This window comes from Giraffa tippelskirchi, chromosome 2 (genome assembly GCF_054371585.1).
Source record: "Giraffa tippelskirchi isolate mGirTip1 chromosome 2, T2T-mGirTip1v1.2.pri, whole genome shotgun sequence".
Classification (NCBI taxonomy): domain Eukaryota; kingdom Metazoa; phylum Chordata; class Mammalia; order Artiodactyla; family Giraffidae; genus Giraffa; species Giraffa tippelskirchi.
The window spans coordinates 120,644,967-120,660,730 of NC_137276.1; the positions used below are offsets into that span (position 1 = coordinate 120,644,967).

The 15,764-nt window shown below is 42.0% G+C and overlaps 1 protein-coding gene and 1 long non-coding RNA gene across 2 annotated transcripts in view; one reads left to right on the forward strand and one right to left on the reverse strand.

Annotated features, from left to right (window-relative positions):
- Positions 1-15,764, forward strand: part of LOC145538445 (uncharacterized) — a 105,123-nt gene that overhangs the window by 25,416 nt on the left and 63,943 nt on the right. The window lies entirely within an intron of this gene.
- MINDY4B (MINDY family member 4B) overlaps positions 1-15,764 on the reverse strand; it is a 41,284-nt gene that overhangs the window by 6,276 nt on the left and 19,244 nt on the right. Inside the window, exons 8-10 of the mRNA XM_081570289.1 lie at positions 10,941-11,011; positions 8,816-8,888; positions 8,080-8,241 (exon numbers count right to left, since the gene is read on the reverse strand). Of these exons, the coding sequence (XP_081426415.1) occupies positions 8,080-8,241; positions 8,816-8,888; positions 10,941-11,011 (306 nt within the window). The remainder of the gene's footprint in view (positions 1-8,079; positions 8,242-8,815; positions 8,889-10,940; positions 11,012-15,764) is intronic.

Genomic DNA, 15,764 nt, shown 5'->3' on the forward strand with positions numbered 1-15,764 from the left:
CTTCTCTCAGCGAGTTTGCAGGGGTGTTGTCATGTTTTCTGGGTGCTACCCCAGCGACTCAGGGGTAGAGAGCAGTGGGTGGAGCTTCATCTGGTACTTTCAGTGTTGGATTTCTTCCTATCAGTCTCTTTAAAGGGAAAAATGTAAAGAGGGAAGAAGGTAGAACTCAGATGGTGATGTGCTCTGCCAGGGCTGTCGGGGGAATAATTCCAGCAAGACCTAAATGGCTTCAGTTCCTTCGAAAAATCAGAGTTGATTTTTCTTCTCGGTGGCAGGTGCGAAGATAATGTGAACCTCCTAAGGTTTTCCAGATGGTGTTAGACTCAAACTGCTTTATGTTCTCACTTAGGTATTGGAACCTCACACTCAAACCTGTACCTTCAAATAGAAAAGTGATAGGAGGCTTCAAAATAGTGCCTCTTCTTTCGGGGAGCTGGCTGTGTGCTGCAGGAACTGTCAGTCTGGTGGGTTCTGGGGGGCTTGCATGTCATCTTATGAGAGCGCTTTTTTTTTTTTTTTTTCCAATCTCACCTACTGGGCTGTGACATTGGGGCCGAAAGACGTGCGTTTTTGCAATCTCTGCAATTTTATCACCAAGTTAGAAGAGATTCACTTAGGGAAGACAGATGCAGTGGCGGATGAGGGGGTTTCACCGTGACAGCAGGTTCTGCCAAGCAGCGCATTGATTTTCTTTTGAATTCAGAAAACTTTTTATATTAGGTTTCTCTTACCAGTGCTTACATATAATCTTCCGATTTAGAATGTCCACCCTAGGCTGCTGCTGCTGCTGCTAAGTTGCTTCAGTCGTGTCCGACTTTGTGCTACCCCATAGATGGCAGCCCACCAGGCTCTGCCGTCCCTGGGATTCTCCAGGCAAGAACACTAGAGTGGGTTGCCATTTCCTTCTCCAATGCATGAAAGTGAAAAGTGAAAGTGAAGTCGCTCAGTCCTGTCCGACTCTTAGCGACCCCATGGACTGCAGCCTACCAGGCTCCTCCATCCATGGGATTTTCCAGGCAAGAGTACTGGAGTGGGGTGCCATTGCCTTCTCCAAGCAGGAGTCCCTAAATACCCCAAAAATGCTCATGTGCGAGCTAAGTCACTTCAGTCATATCTGACTCTTTGTGACCATGTGGACTTTAGCCTACCATGCTCCTCTGTCCATGGGATTCTCCAGGCAAGAATACTGGAGTGAGTTGCCATGCCCTCCTTCAGAGGATCTTCCTGACCCAGGGATTGAACCTGCGTCTCTTATGTCTCCTTCATTAGCAGGAGGGTTCTTACCACTTAGTGCCAATACCTACATGCATTTGGCATATCCATGTGCAGAGTCACCATGCCTCAGAGCAGAAAGGGAAGGGAGTGATTGTGAGGTCCTCAATCCAATGATGTTTAAAGCACTGTCCTCGAACCACGTCTGGTTCTTTTTTGAGTGAACTGCTGTGCTGCAAGAAGTTTTATGATAGAATGTTATGAAATATTAGATATCTGTACGCACTACCATCAGATGAGTCTTCTGGTTAGCGCATCTTGGAGTGCCGCTGAGCTTGTCCTCCTAGCATATAGTGACAGACACAGTCCGCCAAACCTCAGGTGAAGGGTGACAGATACTCGAAAGGGTGTGTGCCACCAGAACCTGCAGTTCACAGTCAACTCAAACTCACCACTGCTTTAACCTAGAAGTCAGTGGATAAAGTTTTAGATGTTGAGTACAACCATTATGCATTCTAGGACCGAGCCATGATTTTGCCACTATCTAACCATTTGTAGTCCAGCATCAGAGGGTCTGTAATTTGTTGTTCAGTTGCTTAGTCGTGTCTGACTCTTTGTGACCCCAGGGACTGCAGCACGCCAGGCTTCCCTGTCCTTCACTATCTCCCAGAGTTTGCTCAAACTCATGTCCATTGAGTCAATGATGCCATCCAACCATCTCATCCTCTGTCGCCCCCTTCTCCTCCTGCCCCAGTCTTTACTTTGGCCACCTGATGCAGAGAGCCGACTCGTTGGAAAAGACTCTGATGCTGGGAGAGATTGAGGGCAGGATCTGTAATAGATGTTATATAATACAAATACATGTCTATGTCAATACATTGATGTGATTGATTACAGAAGCACCTCTGAAAGATATCCTACCCAGAACAAACGTTTTGTATTTATCACTTTATCAGAAACAAGTAGAGATGATCATGACAGGCGGTCAGCTGAAAGTGCCTTGGGCACCGGGCTCAGAATCCTGGCCCTGACACCTCCTTAGTTGGTGGTCTTCTTACACCTTTCTCAGTCTGGGATTTCTCATCTCTGAAACAGACAGCTAGTGGGAAGTGCAGGGAGCTCAGCTTGGTGCTCTGTGATGATCTAGAGGGGTTGTATGTGGGGAGGGGAGGAAAGGTCAAGGGGAAGGGGATATATGTACGCGTATGGCTGTTTCACTTCATTGTACAACACTGTAAAGCAACTATACTCCCCATAAAAATAAATAAAATGAGTGATCACACAACAGCCCCTGTACTTGAACTAACACCGATTGTAACTCTGAGTGGAAATGAGGGTTAAATGAAAGAAGATATCATTACCAGTGACTTGGAGAGAGCCCAGCACACAGTATGTGCTCTGCACAAGTGGCTGTTAGACTGTAATGACTAAATGAACTTTAAAAAATACCGTCTTCAGGAGTGATTGAGCTTTAAAAAATACTTTAATTGCCATCTTCGGGAGTGATGGGAAAATATAAAATTCTTATAGATATAAAATCATTATATACAAAAATTATTTTGATAATATTTGGTGAGTTATAGACTGCTTTCTTCCCAGAATATAATGAGCTGCTATAGAAAGAATAAAAAAGCAGCTTCAGGTTAAATAAACTTTATATGTACATATGTAGATGCCTAACAGAGTCATATATCTCAGCAGTTCAAGTAAAACTGCCTGCCAGCCTGTATTTGCTCTTTAATACATTTATTCTGAAACCAAACTTCAAGTGCATGTCAGAGACAACATAATAAACATCCTCCGGGTTTCAAGCCATTAGTGTACAATTTCAGGCAATTTTCACCGAGGGCAGGATTCATAGGCATCTCCCTGGGGAGAGAACACTGACTCTCAGAAGGAAAGATGAAAAGCCACATTAGTCACTTTTTGAAAAGATGGAAGCTTTATAGATGTGATTTCTATGTAGATTTTAAAGCTAACCCAGTGTCTCACCATCCTTTGCCCTACTTCCAGTTTGTGAGCAGGCATTTGGATGGTGGTCCTGAGGTTGGCTACATTTTGCCCTCTTCCCAGCAAGAAAGCTTTTATGTTTTTTTTTTTAACCTTAGACCTTGGCCTCTTGATGGAATTTAAGGTCCCAATAAGCATCCACTTTATTACTGGAGGATATTTTAGGCTCTGCAGGTAATTTTCTAATTTTCTTTAGAGCGTGACTTAGCAGCGCTGTTGGTCAGAGCTGACTTGTATTGAAAGATATGCAATCCAGGGGAAATGGTAGCACTGGATTGCTGTGAATTCTTGTTTCTCTGAAGCTCTCTCTCTTTTTCTCTCAATCTCACTTTCTTTGGGGTGGGGATGCATAGCCTTTGATATAGTCCCTTTTCTCAGAGTAGCGTAGTCACTGTTTAGCAAATGCCTGTTTAATTTTAAGGTTTGAAACTTGCCCCTAACACCTTGGTAAAAAGGAATGGAAAGCTGTCAACATTTCTGATACTTGAAGGAAATATCAGTATTGAAAGAAGATACTCTTTCTTGTAATTTCACTTGAAATCATAGTTTTCTAATTCTGTATACCATGGATTTAATCAGTTAAGCCTAACAAGATTCTCCCCTCCACACACCTTTTTTTAGAGCAGTGGTTCAGTTGGGACAGTTTTGTCCTCTGGGGGACATTTGGCAATATCTGGAAACATTTTTGGTTGTCACATGGGGTGGGGCAGTACTACTGGGATTTAGTGGGTAAAAACCAGGATGCTGTTGAATATCCCATAATGTACAGGACAGCCCCCACCACAAAGAATTATCCATTCCAAAGTATTAGTAGTGCTGAGGTTAAGCAGCCTTTCTCTAGAACAGAGATTTCTAACTCTGGATGCACCTGAGGGATTAAAAAACCTCGATTACCAGGTGGTCTCTAGGCCAGATAAACCAGAGTCACTGGGTAGGACCAACTGTACAATTTGTGGGGTCCAGTACAAAATGAAAAACGGGAGGCCTTTGTTCAAAAAATGTTAAGAATTTTAAGGCAGTGACAGCAGAGCCTTCTAAGTGTGGGGCTGTGTTCACACAGGTCCTACACACATACAGCTGACACTGTTCTGGAGGATAACCTGAGCACTGATAATTTTAGATGCTCCCTAAGAGTAACAGACACCTCACTACAGACAAAAGAAAGATGGCAAATAAGCATATGCTTATTATCAGGGCAATGCAAATAAACAAACAATGTGATACGTATTAGAGTGGCTGAAATCCACAACACTGACAACACTAAATGCTGGCAAGGATGCAGAGCAACAGGAACTCTCATCCATTGCTGGTGGGAACGCAAAATGGTACAGCCACTTTGGAAGGCAGTTTGGCAGCTTCTTATAAAACTAAACATATTCTTACCATGTGATCCAGCAATTGCCCCTCCTTGATATTTACCCAAAGGAGCTGAAAACTTACGTCCACACAGAAACCTGCATCTGAATGTTTATAGCAACGTTATTCACAATTGCCAAAATGTGGAAGCAACCAAGATATATTTTATAAGTGAATGGCTAATAAACCACGATATATCAGTAGAATGATATTTGTTCACAGAAATATTATTCACAATATTCCAATGGAATATTATCCAGTGCTATGAAGAAATGAGGTATCAAGGTGTGAAAATATATGGAGAAAATGTAAAGGCATATTATTAATATTAAGTGAAAGAAGCCAATCCCAAAAGGCTACATACTATGATTCCAACTATATCAATAACACTCTGGAAAAGGCAGAACTATGGAGACAGTAAAAAGATCCATCATTGAGGGAGATGGAGGGCTGACTTGGCAGAGCACAGAGGAATTTTAGGGCAGTGAGACTACTATGTATGAAGCTATAATGGTGGATACATGTCATTATACATTTGTCCAAACCCACAGAGTGTAAACACCAAGAGTGAACCATAACATAAACTATGGACTTAGTTTATGTCAGTGTAGGTTCATCAACTGTAACAAATATACCACTCTGGTGGAAGACACCGATAATGTGGAAGCCATGCATGTGTAAGGACAGGGAATATGTGAAAACTTTTGTGCTTTCCACTCAATTTTGCTGTAAACCTAAAACTGCTTTCAGTTCAGTTCAGTTGCTCAGTTGTGTCCGACTCTTTGCGACCCCATGGACTACAGCGCGCCAGGCCTCCCTGTCCATCACCAACACCCTTAGCTTACTCAAACTCATGCCCATTGAGTCAGTGATGCCATCCAACCATCTCATCCCTTGTCGTCCCCTTCTCCTCCCGCCTTCAATCTTTCCCAGCATCAGGGTCTTTTCAAGGGAGTCAGCTCTTTGCATCAGGTGGCCAAAGTATTCGAGTTTCAGCTTCAACATCAGTCCTTCCAATGAATATTCAGGACTGATTTCCTTTAGGATGGACTGGTTTGATCTCCTTGGAGTCTAAGGGACTTTCAAGAGTCTTCAACAACTGCTTTAACTGACCTAAAACTGGTTACCTATTTATTTAATATGTATTAGAGAGAAATAGTGTATCATGTTCATTGCTTATATTACTGCTATAGAAAATGTATATATGTATGTGAAAGTCGCTCAGTTGTGTCTGACTATTTGTGACCCCATGGACTCCAGGCCAGAACACTGGAGTGGGTAGCCTTTCCCTTCTCCAGGGGATCTTTCCAACCCAGGGATCGAACCCAGGTCTCCCTCATTGCAGGAAGATTCTTTACCAACTGAGCTACCAGGGAAGCCCAATATAACAAAGGTTAGATTCAAATTTTGAAAGTGAGTTCATTTAAAGGAAAATATTAAGCAAATAATAACAGAAGTGGTGTGAAGATATGACAAAGCTTGTGAATTACCTACTCAGATGACAGAACTATGAGAAACACTGTTTTAAATCTTTGTAGTTTGTAATGAGGATATGGTGAAATAATATTATGAAAGAACTTTGTAATAATAGACAAAGCACTAAAGTTGTTGTGGTTTTTGTATCTCACTCCTTGAAACTTGCCCCCAGTGTAGCCTACCACACTGAGTCTTGGCCTATTACTGGGTTCTAATAGATACAGAGTGCTTAACCAAGGACATTAAGTGACCTTGAGCAGTTGAAAGAAAACTATGTATAAAGAAATCTATAAGTCCCCTATTTTTGGCTTAGTTTTCCTTGTTATTATACCCATCAAATTCTAAGATGAATTCCCAAATTATCAGGGACAAGCAATTAGGAATTTAATAGTAATAACAGATCCATTCTCTGTTTAGGACATATTCAAAGTACAGTTTTTCAGTTTCATATAGTGGAAATGTTTGCATCCATTAAATATGATGAAGGACACATATTCATTGACATATAAGGACATTTGTATTACATGAGAAAGACAGGGTTCAGAAGAAGTAGAATTGGACATATTTATATGAGAAAGAGAAGGAAGCATTTCTGAGAGAATTGACCCTAAGTGATGGATTGGGTTCATTTGTTTTACTTTTAGCTTATCTGTCGCTTCTCATTTTTTCTTTTTTCAAACTGAAGTGTAGTTGATTTACAATGTTATGTTAGTTTCTGTTGTCATTTTTCTATGATGGACTAGATTTCAAACTCTAGGAATACTTAGTAAACTTTGAAGACACGCTTGTACAAAAGATACAGTCATTCTGTGATAGTCAGACACCACGTTCCCAACACCATCAGACGTGATTTGTGTGTGTTGTGATGTGCTGATTTTATGAATAACACATTGTAGCTGGACCCAACAGTAGGAGGAAAGCCAGATGAAGCGATAGATATAAAAGAACCTTATAAAGTGTAAAGCCCTGTACATGTGAAACAGACTTTGAGCCTGAACCAGCACAGTGAAGGACAGGACAGGCTCTGAGCAGTGGGGCTATTTGGCACTGATAGATGGTGAACCTGGGAGGGTTTGTCACCATTATATTGAATTCCATCCCAGCTAGTTTCAGGACTGCTCCAGAGAAGCATTGCTTCTCACAGAACCTCCTTGCCTTCCCTAGGTTTTAGGATGAACTTTTTGTGAAAATATCACAGAAGCATCTTTGATTTGTGGTTTGGGTAGGTGTACTTGCTTCCTCACTCTCTCTGCTCGTTGTTTTTGCAGAATCACATCTTACTTAATTCTCTGGTTGTGCTTTTCAACAGCACAGTCTACATTCTGATTGTCAGAGGTTATAAATCCTCAGAGCTGGAGAGTGTTTTGAGAGGCATTTCATAAGTGAGGTTCCCTTTTTTTTCAGTGATTTTTAAAGCTCTGAGTAATAGATACAATATATGCATTCATATTTGTATAAATAAAGGGTTGGGAAAAAATACTCATTGTCAGCTGACAGTATCAATTTCTGATGAGTGGGGATGCTAGGGGACTTTATTTGTATACTTCAAGTATTGTTTTTAAAAATGATTTGTATATTGCTTGTATCACCTATACTCTATATACATAAAAACTGATAAAGCAAAATATAAAGTAAGACTTATATATTTCCATTTAGATCCTGAAAAATCTCTGTGTGTGTCTGTATGTGCATGTGAGAGGCAAGCAGTAAAGTAGTAAAGGAAAAAGTAAGCTCAGATTTGAATTAGGACTTTCCAGATGGAGCTAGTGGTAAAGAATACACCTGCTAGTGCAGGAGACGTGGGTTCGATCCCTGGGTCAAGAAGATCCCCTGGAGGAGAAAATGGCAACCCACTCCATTATTCTTGCCTGGAGAATCCCATGGACAGAGGAGCTTGATGGGTTACAGCCCGTGGAGTTGCAAAGAATTGGACACAACTGAGTACGAACACATGCAATCTAGAGACTTAATAAAATGTCCAAATAGTGACAATGGTGGTGTGGTTGAGTATGGAAACACACTTACCTGTGAAAGTCTGTCATCCTCTGAAGTGTCTCTACCCCACTGCAAATAGCCAATGTCACTGCGAGTCAGGACCCCATGTAATATTTCTTGAGACTTTCCTTTCTGACAGCCGTTAAAGATGTGTGGACTTGCTCTTCCAGTTAAAATCAGGTTCAAAACTGCCTAGATGACATATTTTATAAATATGTGTAAAGATAACCTTGATACAAGGACTTAATTTTTTTCATTTTAATAGTCACAAAGATTACCATTTTTAGTGAAAAGAATGAAATCCCACAGTATATAATTCTGGAAAAACATATGTTATAAATGTTTGGTAGAGTTAAAGTAGGAGTTTATTAATTTTTTTTCTTGAGCCATGCCCCATAACTCCCCATGGGCCCTTAATATTTTCTTAAACTTTGGTTTCTATAGTTGTGATTGAAGACACATGAAACTAAGATATTTTTATAGTGCTTTCCTTTCAGTTATGAGAGATTCCTGACGGTCAGTTGCGGGGGGGGGGGCTTGTCAAGATATTTTCTAACATTTCTAGACTCTCAGGAATGGCAGACTCTCAGAGGTAAACTAGAAAGGACAGTAATGGAAAGTGGAAAAGTAAAAAAAAAAAAAGGAGGGACATCTTAGTATTTCAAGGATAATTTGATCACCCTTCACTTAAGGAGAGAATATACTTAATTGAAAAAATAAAAGCCTTATTCAGATTCTACAACAAAAAGGTAGTCTTACAACTCACCTGCCTGCACAGGAAACCTCCAGCATTTGGTTGTAGTAGGTGAGTGGTGGAGACGTCCAGCTCCTTCTGAAGCCTGCAGAATGGGAGGAACCATCAGCACTCAGAGACCATGACTGCTTCAGGGACCCACAGCCTTTCCTGCCTTCACCCCGCAACACAGAGCAGCACTAACGTGAGCTTGTCTGGTCACAGTCCTTCCCATGTGCCTGGTGTATTTCCATCTATCCCTGGGAAAGCTTCTAGGACTGGGGCCATAGAGATGATTGGGGAAGGCCAGTGAGAAGCAATGAGGGAGCAGGAAGAAGTGGCGGACCTCACATGTGACAATCCTTCGGTGTGGGCTCTGTGGGGATGCTGGACTCAGCAGAGAAACTGTTTGCTCTGAGTCCTAGGGGATGCTTGGCTTAGGGTGGTGACTTGTGACCACTCCAGAGAGTGCTGGCCCAAGGCAGAGTTGAACAGACTGTTTCAGGGGAAAACACCAGCTTGGCGTTAAGCCCGTTTCTTGGTTGCAGTTTCCACTGTTTCACTGGGGACCAGGGATCAGGGTTCTACCCAGGGCAATGTAATATCAAGGTGGAAAGTGGCTTCAGCTATAACCCAGAGGGAGATGCTGAGTATGTGAGCTGTATGTGTTCTTGGATGAACCTAGTCACAGGGTTGGAAGGTCAGGCGCTTCTGTGAATCAGACCTAAAGACATGGGTGAAACATCAGATAAAATTCAGGGCTGCTGCTGCTGCCGCTGCTGCCGCTGTGTCACTTCAGTCGTGTCTGACTCTGTGCGACCCCATAGACGCCAGACTCCCCCGTCCCTGGGATTCTCCAGGCAAGAACACTGGAGTGAGTTGCCATTTCCTTCTCTAATGCATGAAAGTGAAAGTGAAGTCGCTCAGTCGTGTCCGACTCTTCGCTACCCCGTGGACTGCAGCCTACCAGGCTCCTCTGTCCGTGGGAGTTTCCAGGCAAGAGTACTGGAGTGGGGTGCCATTGCCTTCTCCAATCATTCAGGGCAGTGTTTCCTGAAGTATGGCTTGATGTTAGTTGATATAGATGTGAGCATTTAAAAAGTTCCACAGCTATGTGTTTAATACATTTTTTCTTTAGCACAGCAAATAAATGATTTAGATCATATATATTAATATATTAATATTTAAAGGATATTAAATTTAGGAAGAGGATATTTAAATGTGTATTTATTTTGAATTTTTTCTTCTTTTCTTCTTTTGTCTGCACCATGGAGCATGTGGGATCTTAGTTCTCTCATCAGAGATAGAACACTTGCCCCCTGCAGTGAAATCACAGAGTCTTAACCACTGGACTGCCAGGGAAATCCCAAATGTGTGTTGATTTAAGGAAATTGTTAAGCAAATAATAATATATGATAAAAAGTATGATATGCAAATGACAAGTTTCAGGAACACTGCTTCAAGGTTTGAAATTTTTCCTTTCTGGAAGCCCTGTATTTCTCTCTCCCTCTGACTTGCAAAAGCTTATCCTTTTTTCAGAGTCCAGGAGAAGGTCTACTTCTTCCAAGAAGACTTCCTTGACTACCCTATCTGTTGGGGCCCCTTCCTCCTCTGGCATCCCTTAAGAGTCATTGTCTTTGCACATCATCTGACATACCAAGTGCCATCTGGGACTTTCCCAGTCTCTGTATGTGTGTACCTGTTTTTTGCCAAACTAGACCCTGCGAGGCGATCAGGGCCATATCCTGTTTTATTTGTATATCCCACAGTGCCAAGAACAATGCTTTGCATTTCATGGAGACAAAATAAATATTTGTGGGTATATATTTTATCGTATATAGAAATCATGAATTATTTTCATTTATGAAAGTTGTACAAATAAGCCTGAGTGATATCTGCCAATATTTATAACCACAAGAAGGAACCTCCCACAGTGCTAGAAAGGTAGATTCGCACTTTTCTGATGACATCCACTCTCCCATGAATGTAGCCAAACCAACTACAGAAAAGGATGCATCAACAGAAGAGTGTCTACTAGAAAAAAAAATAGCTCTCATGTTTCCAATAAGGCATGAAAATACTTTCCAACACAGGAGAACGTTGTTCACGTGACCCCAGAGCTATAGGAAATACCTGTGCAAATATTTGTAGCATTTACCTTTCAAATGTTCTGGAGAAGATCAGGCTGTAAAGAAACAAGATGACACCATGGCATCCTTCACCTTTGAACTATTTGGAAAACAAAGGAGAAACACATTTGCCTAAATGCAGTGCATCTCTGTGTACCTGTGGGCATGAATTCAAGGATTTACAGCTGGAGGGATTTTTTTCTAGCTGACGAAAGGACAGTAGAAGCTCTCTCTGCTTCTCTAGGTCATCTCCACTCTCAAATGCATCCTCTTGCCTTGCTTCAGGCCTGCCAGTGCCACCATCATTCTCTTGGTTTTCAACCCATCTTTCTTTCCTCCACTTATATCACGTGACTCTCTTTGACTCATGGCTAAGACTTAGTGTATTTTCCCTCCCTGTTTTTTCCAGCCTCCATCCTAGCCCAGCCCTTCAGAGTTGCTCTGGATGGCCTTTATCTAGCCTCCCTCAGTTACTGCATTTCTCCGCATTACCCTGTTAAACTCAGGGAGAGCAGAGAAGTTTTCTAGAAATAGTTTTGGAGTCACAGAAACCTGAGTTCAAAACCAGTTCTATTATACTAACTCCAACTCACTTCTTTGAATTTCAGTCTCATCTGTAATTGCAGATAAAAATACATTTTCCCTGGGATTGTTGCAAAAGTTGAAGGAAATAATGTACAGTGCCTACCTTGTTTTGTTTTGTTTTGTCATTGTTTAGTCACTTAGTCGTGTCCCACTCTTTGCGACCTCATGGACTGCAGCACGCCGGGATTCCCTATCCTTCACTATCTCCCAGAGTTTGCTCAAACTTATGTCCAATGAGTCAGTGATGCTATCCAACCATCTCATCCTCTCTTGTCCCCTTCTCCTGCCTTCAATCTTGCCCAGCATTAGAGTCTTTTCCAATGAATCAACTCTTCGCATCAGGTAGCCAAACTTTGGAGCTTCAACTTCAGCATCAGTCCTTCCAATGAATATTCAGGACTGATTTCCTTTAGGATTGACTGGTTGGGTCTCCTTGCAGTCCAAGGGACTCTCAAGAGTCTTCTCCAGCACCACAGTTCAAAAGTATCAATTCTTTGGCACTCAACTTTGTTTATAGTCCCAACTGTCATACGCATACATGACTACTGTAAAAACCGTAGCTTGGACTAGACAGACTGTTTCTGCTTTTTAAAAGCAGAGACGGAATGTCTCTGCTTTTTAATATGTTCTCTAGGTTGATCATAGCTTTTCTTCCAAGGAGCAAGTGTCTTTTGATTTCATGGCTGCAGTCACCATCTGCAGTGATTTTGGAGCCCAAGAAAATAAATTTTCTTGATGTTTCCATTGTTTCCCCATCTATTTGCCATGAAGTGATGCGACTGGATGCCATGATATTTGGTTTTTGAATGTTGAGTTTAAAGCCAGCTTTTTCACTCTCCTCATTCACCTTCATCAAGAGTCTCTTTAGTTCTTCTTCATTGCTTTCTGCCATAAGGGTAGTGTCACCTGCATATCTGAGGTTATTGATCTTTCTCCCGATAGTCTTAATTCCAGCTTGTTCTTCATCCAGCCTGGCATTTCACATGATGTACTCTGTATATAAGTTAAATTAGCAGGGTGACAATATACAGCCTTGACGTACTCCTTTCTCAATTTTGAACTAGTCCACTGTTCCATGTCCAGTTCTAACTGTTGCTTCTTGACCTGCATACAGATTTCTCAGGAGGCAGGTAAGGTGGTCTGGTATTGCCATCTCCCTAAGAATTTTCCACAGCTTGTTGCAATCCACTCAATTAAAGGCTTTAGCGTAGTCAATGAAGCAGAAGTAGATGTTTCTCTAGAGTTCTCATAGTTTTTCTATGATCCAGAGGATGTTGACAGTTTGATCTCTGGTTCCTCTGCCTTTTCTAAATCTAGCTTGAACATCTGGAAGTTCTCAGTTCATACACTGTTGAAGGCTAGCTTGGAGGATGTTGAGCATTACCTTGCTAGTGTGTGAGATGAGTGCAATTGTGCGGCAGTTTGAACATTCTTTGGCATTGTCTTTCTTTGAAATTAGAATGAAAACTGACCTTTCCCAGTCCTTTGGTCACTGACAAGTTTTCCAAATTTGCTGGCATATTGAGTGCAGCACTTTAACAGCATCTTCTTTTAGGATTTGAAATAGGTCAGCTGGAATTCAATCACCTCCACTAGCTTTGTTTGTAGTGATGCTTCCTAAGGCCCAGTTGACTTTGCACTCCAGGATATCTGACTCTAAGTGAGTGATCACACCATCGTGATTATCTGGGTCATTAGGATCTTTTTTGTATAGTTCTTCTGTGTATTCTTGCCACCTCTTCTTAATATCTTCTGCTTCTGTTAGGTCCATACCGTTTCTGTCCTTTATTGTGCCCATCGTTGCACGAAATATTCCCTTGGTATGTCTAATTTTCTTGAAGACATCTCTAGTCTTTCCCATTCTGTTGTTTCCCTCTATTTTTTTTTGCATTGCTCACCTTGGTTCTTAGAACATGCTATTAATAGAACCACAGAAAAATTACTATCTGCCCCTTTCTAAGGGACTTCTCCCTGTCTCTTTTCTTGGCCAGTTTACTTTTCTGCTCTGAACTTTCTGAAGGTGCCCTGTGAGCCTCAGGATATAATCCACCCACATTCAGGCCCTCCCACTGGTTGGCCCTATCTTGGCTTTGTGTCAGTACTCTACCTGCTGAGAAGAAGAAGCTCCTTGGCTGGCTTTCAAAGTGCCCAGGGTTAAAGCCTTTTCTTTAAAGGCATAGTGTCGGGAAAGTTTCTGCAAAAATGCATGTGCTTTCCCTTTTGTGAGTTAATCTGTGCTGACAAGGGCTGGAATCTCATGCAGGAGAACAAATTTCCGTGCCACTGCAGCCAGATGGGAACCCAAACGGCTGTCCTGCAGAGCGTGAGAGAAGATAGGAGAGGTGGAGCCTGAGGCACAGGAGGGCACCCTTGGGTCAGTTTCCTGTTGCTGTCTTAACAGATGACCACAGATTCATTGGCTTAAATAATGGGAATCCATCATCTCACGGTTCTAGAGGTTAGCTGTCCAGCCCTGGTATCTCTGGACTCGATCGTAACTGCTGCTCAGTCCATGTTCCTTCTGGAGTCTTTATGGGAAATGGTGTCTCCTAGTGTTTTCCAGTTTCTAGTAGCGGTCTAAATTCCTTGGCTTGTGACCCCACGTTGGATAGCTTCTTCTCTTCTGCTTCTGTAATGAGATTACATTCTTTTTTTCTGACTCTCCTGCCATCCTCTTTCTCTTTTAAAATCATTATGATTAATCAGACCCACCAGAGAAATTCAGAATAATCTTCCCATCTGAGACCTTGAACTTAATCTCATCTGCAGTTCCTTTTGACTAGTTAGGTAACATCATTCAGTCTATCACGACTTATCTAATGGGAATCACTGCTCCCCAGATCAGCTAATGGAGGGCATGCTAGATAGAATATAGATCTAGTGCAGCCAGATTTTCTGATTTGGCCAGAAGGTGCTAAACTTTTAGGTTTTGACGTGGAATTTCCTGATTCTTTTTGAACTTCACTGCCTCAAATTTTTAAAAACACACCACCAGGTGAACTGACACTGCCCATCCTATGCAGTAGATGTATGAGTTTCCTAGAACTGCCCTACAAGTGGCCAGAAATTTGAAAGGCTTGAAACAACAGAAGTTTATTCTTTCACAGTTCCGGAAGCTAAAAGTCTGAAATCAAGGTGTCAGAGGAGGGCCATGCTCTCTCTGAATGCCCTAGGGAAGGAACCTTCCTGGTATCTTTCTAGCTTCTTGTGGCTGCTGGCAGTCCTTGGCGTCCTTGGTTTGGGAGATATGTCACTCCAGTCTCCATTATTGCATGGCGTTTCCCTGCCTGTGTCAGGAAGGCAAATTTCTCTTTTCTTATAAAGATAGAAGTCATTAGGTTGAGGCCCACCCTCATCCAGCATGACCTGATGTTAACTTGATGACATCTGCAAAGACCCTCTATCCAAGTAAGAACACATTCGCAGCTGCTGGGGCACACACATTTTTTGGGGGGAGTGATGCAACTCAACCCATAATAACAGTAAGCCTGCTCCCACAAGTAGCCCTCAGTTCTCTAACTTGTAATCCCTGCTTCAAGATAGGCACAGAGATGCTTTTTTTTTTTTAATGTTTTTTAAAATTAATTTTTATTGGTATATAGTTGCTTTACAAGGTTGCATTACGTTTCTAGTGTACAGCAAAAGGAACCAGCCATATATACACATATATCCCCTTTCATTTGGATTTCCTTCCCATTCAGGTCACCAAAGAGCATTGAGTAGAGTTCCCTGGGCTATACAGTATGTCCTTATTAATTGTCTATTTTGTACATAGTATCAGTGGTGTATATGCGTCAGTCCCAATCTCCCACTCCTCGCCTCACCTCCAAAACTGTTGTTCTTTGATAGTAATGACATTGGGTGAAGGTCTGGATGGAGGCTGATCACACAGGCAGCCCCTGGTCTAGTAGTGCCCTTGAGAGGGCTATCTACGCAGTAAGATGCCCCTCACTCAGGAAATGGCGCTGGCCCTTCCCAGCATGACTACAGAAATGGTCAGCTTGAGTCTGCTTGACACAGGTAGCTCTTGTGCTGAACCCACCTGCATCATGCAGTCTGATTCCACTTCTGTTTATTACTTATTCCAGCTCAACCCTTAGCCTTTGAAGCGAAAGCCTATATATATAGCTCTAGCTCTGATTTTCCAATTGTCAGCTCTGGCTACACTGAAGAAACCCTTGCAGATGTGAAAGTCCTTCTTATTGAATCAGACTCTCCCAGGGCTAAGTTGAAGAGATGGAAGGTGGAGAGGGAAAGGTTTGCCTCTG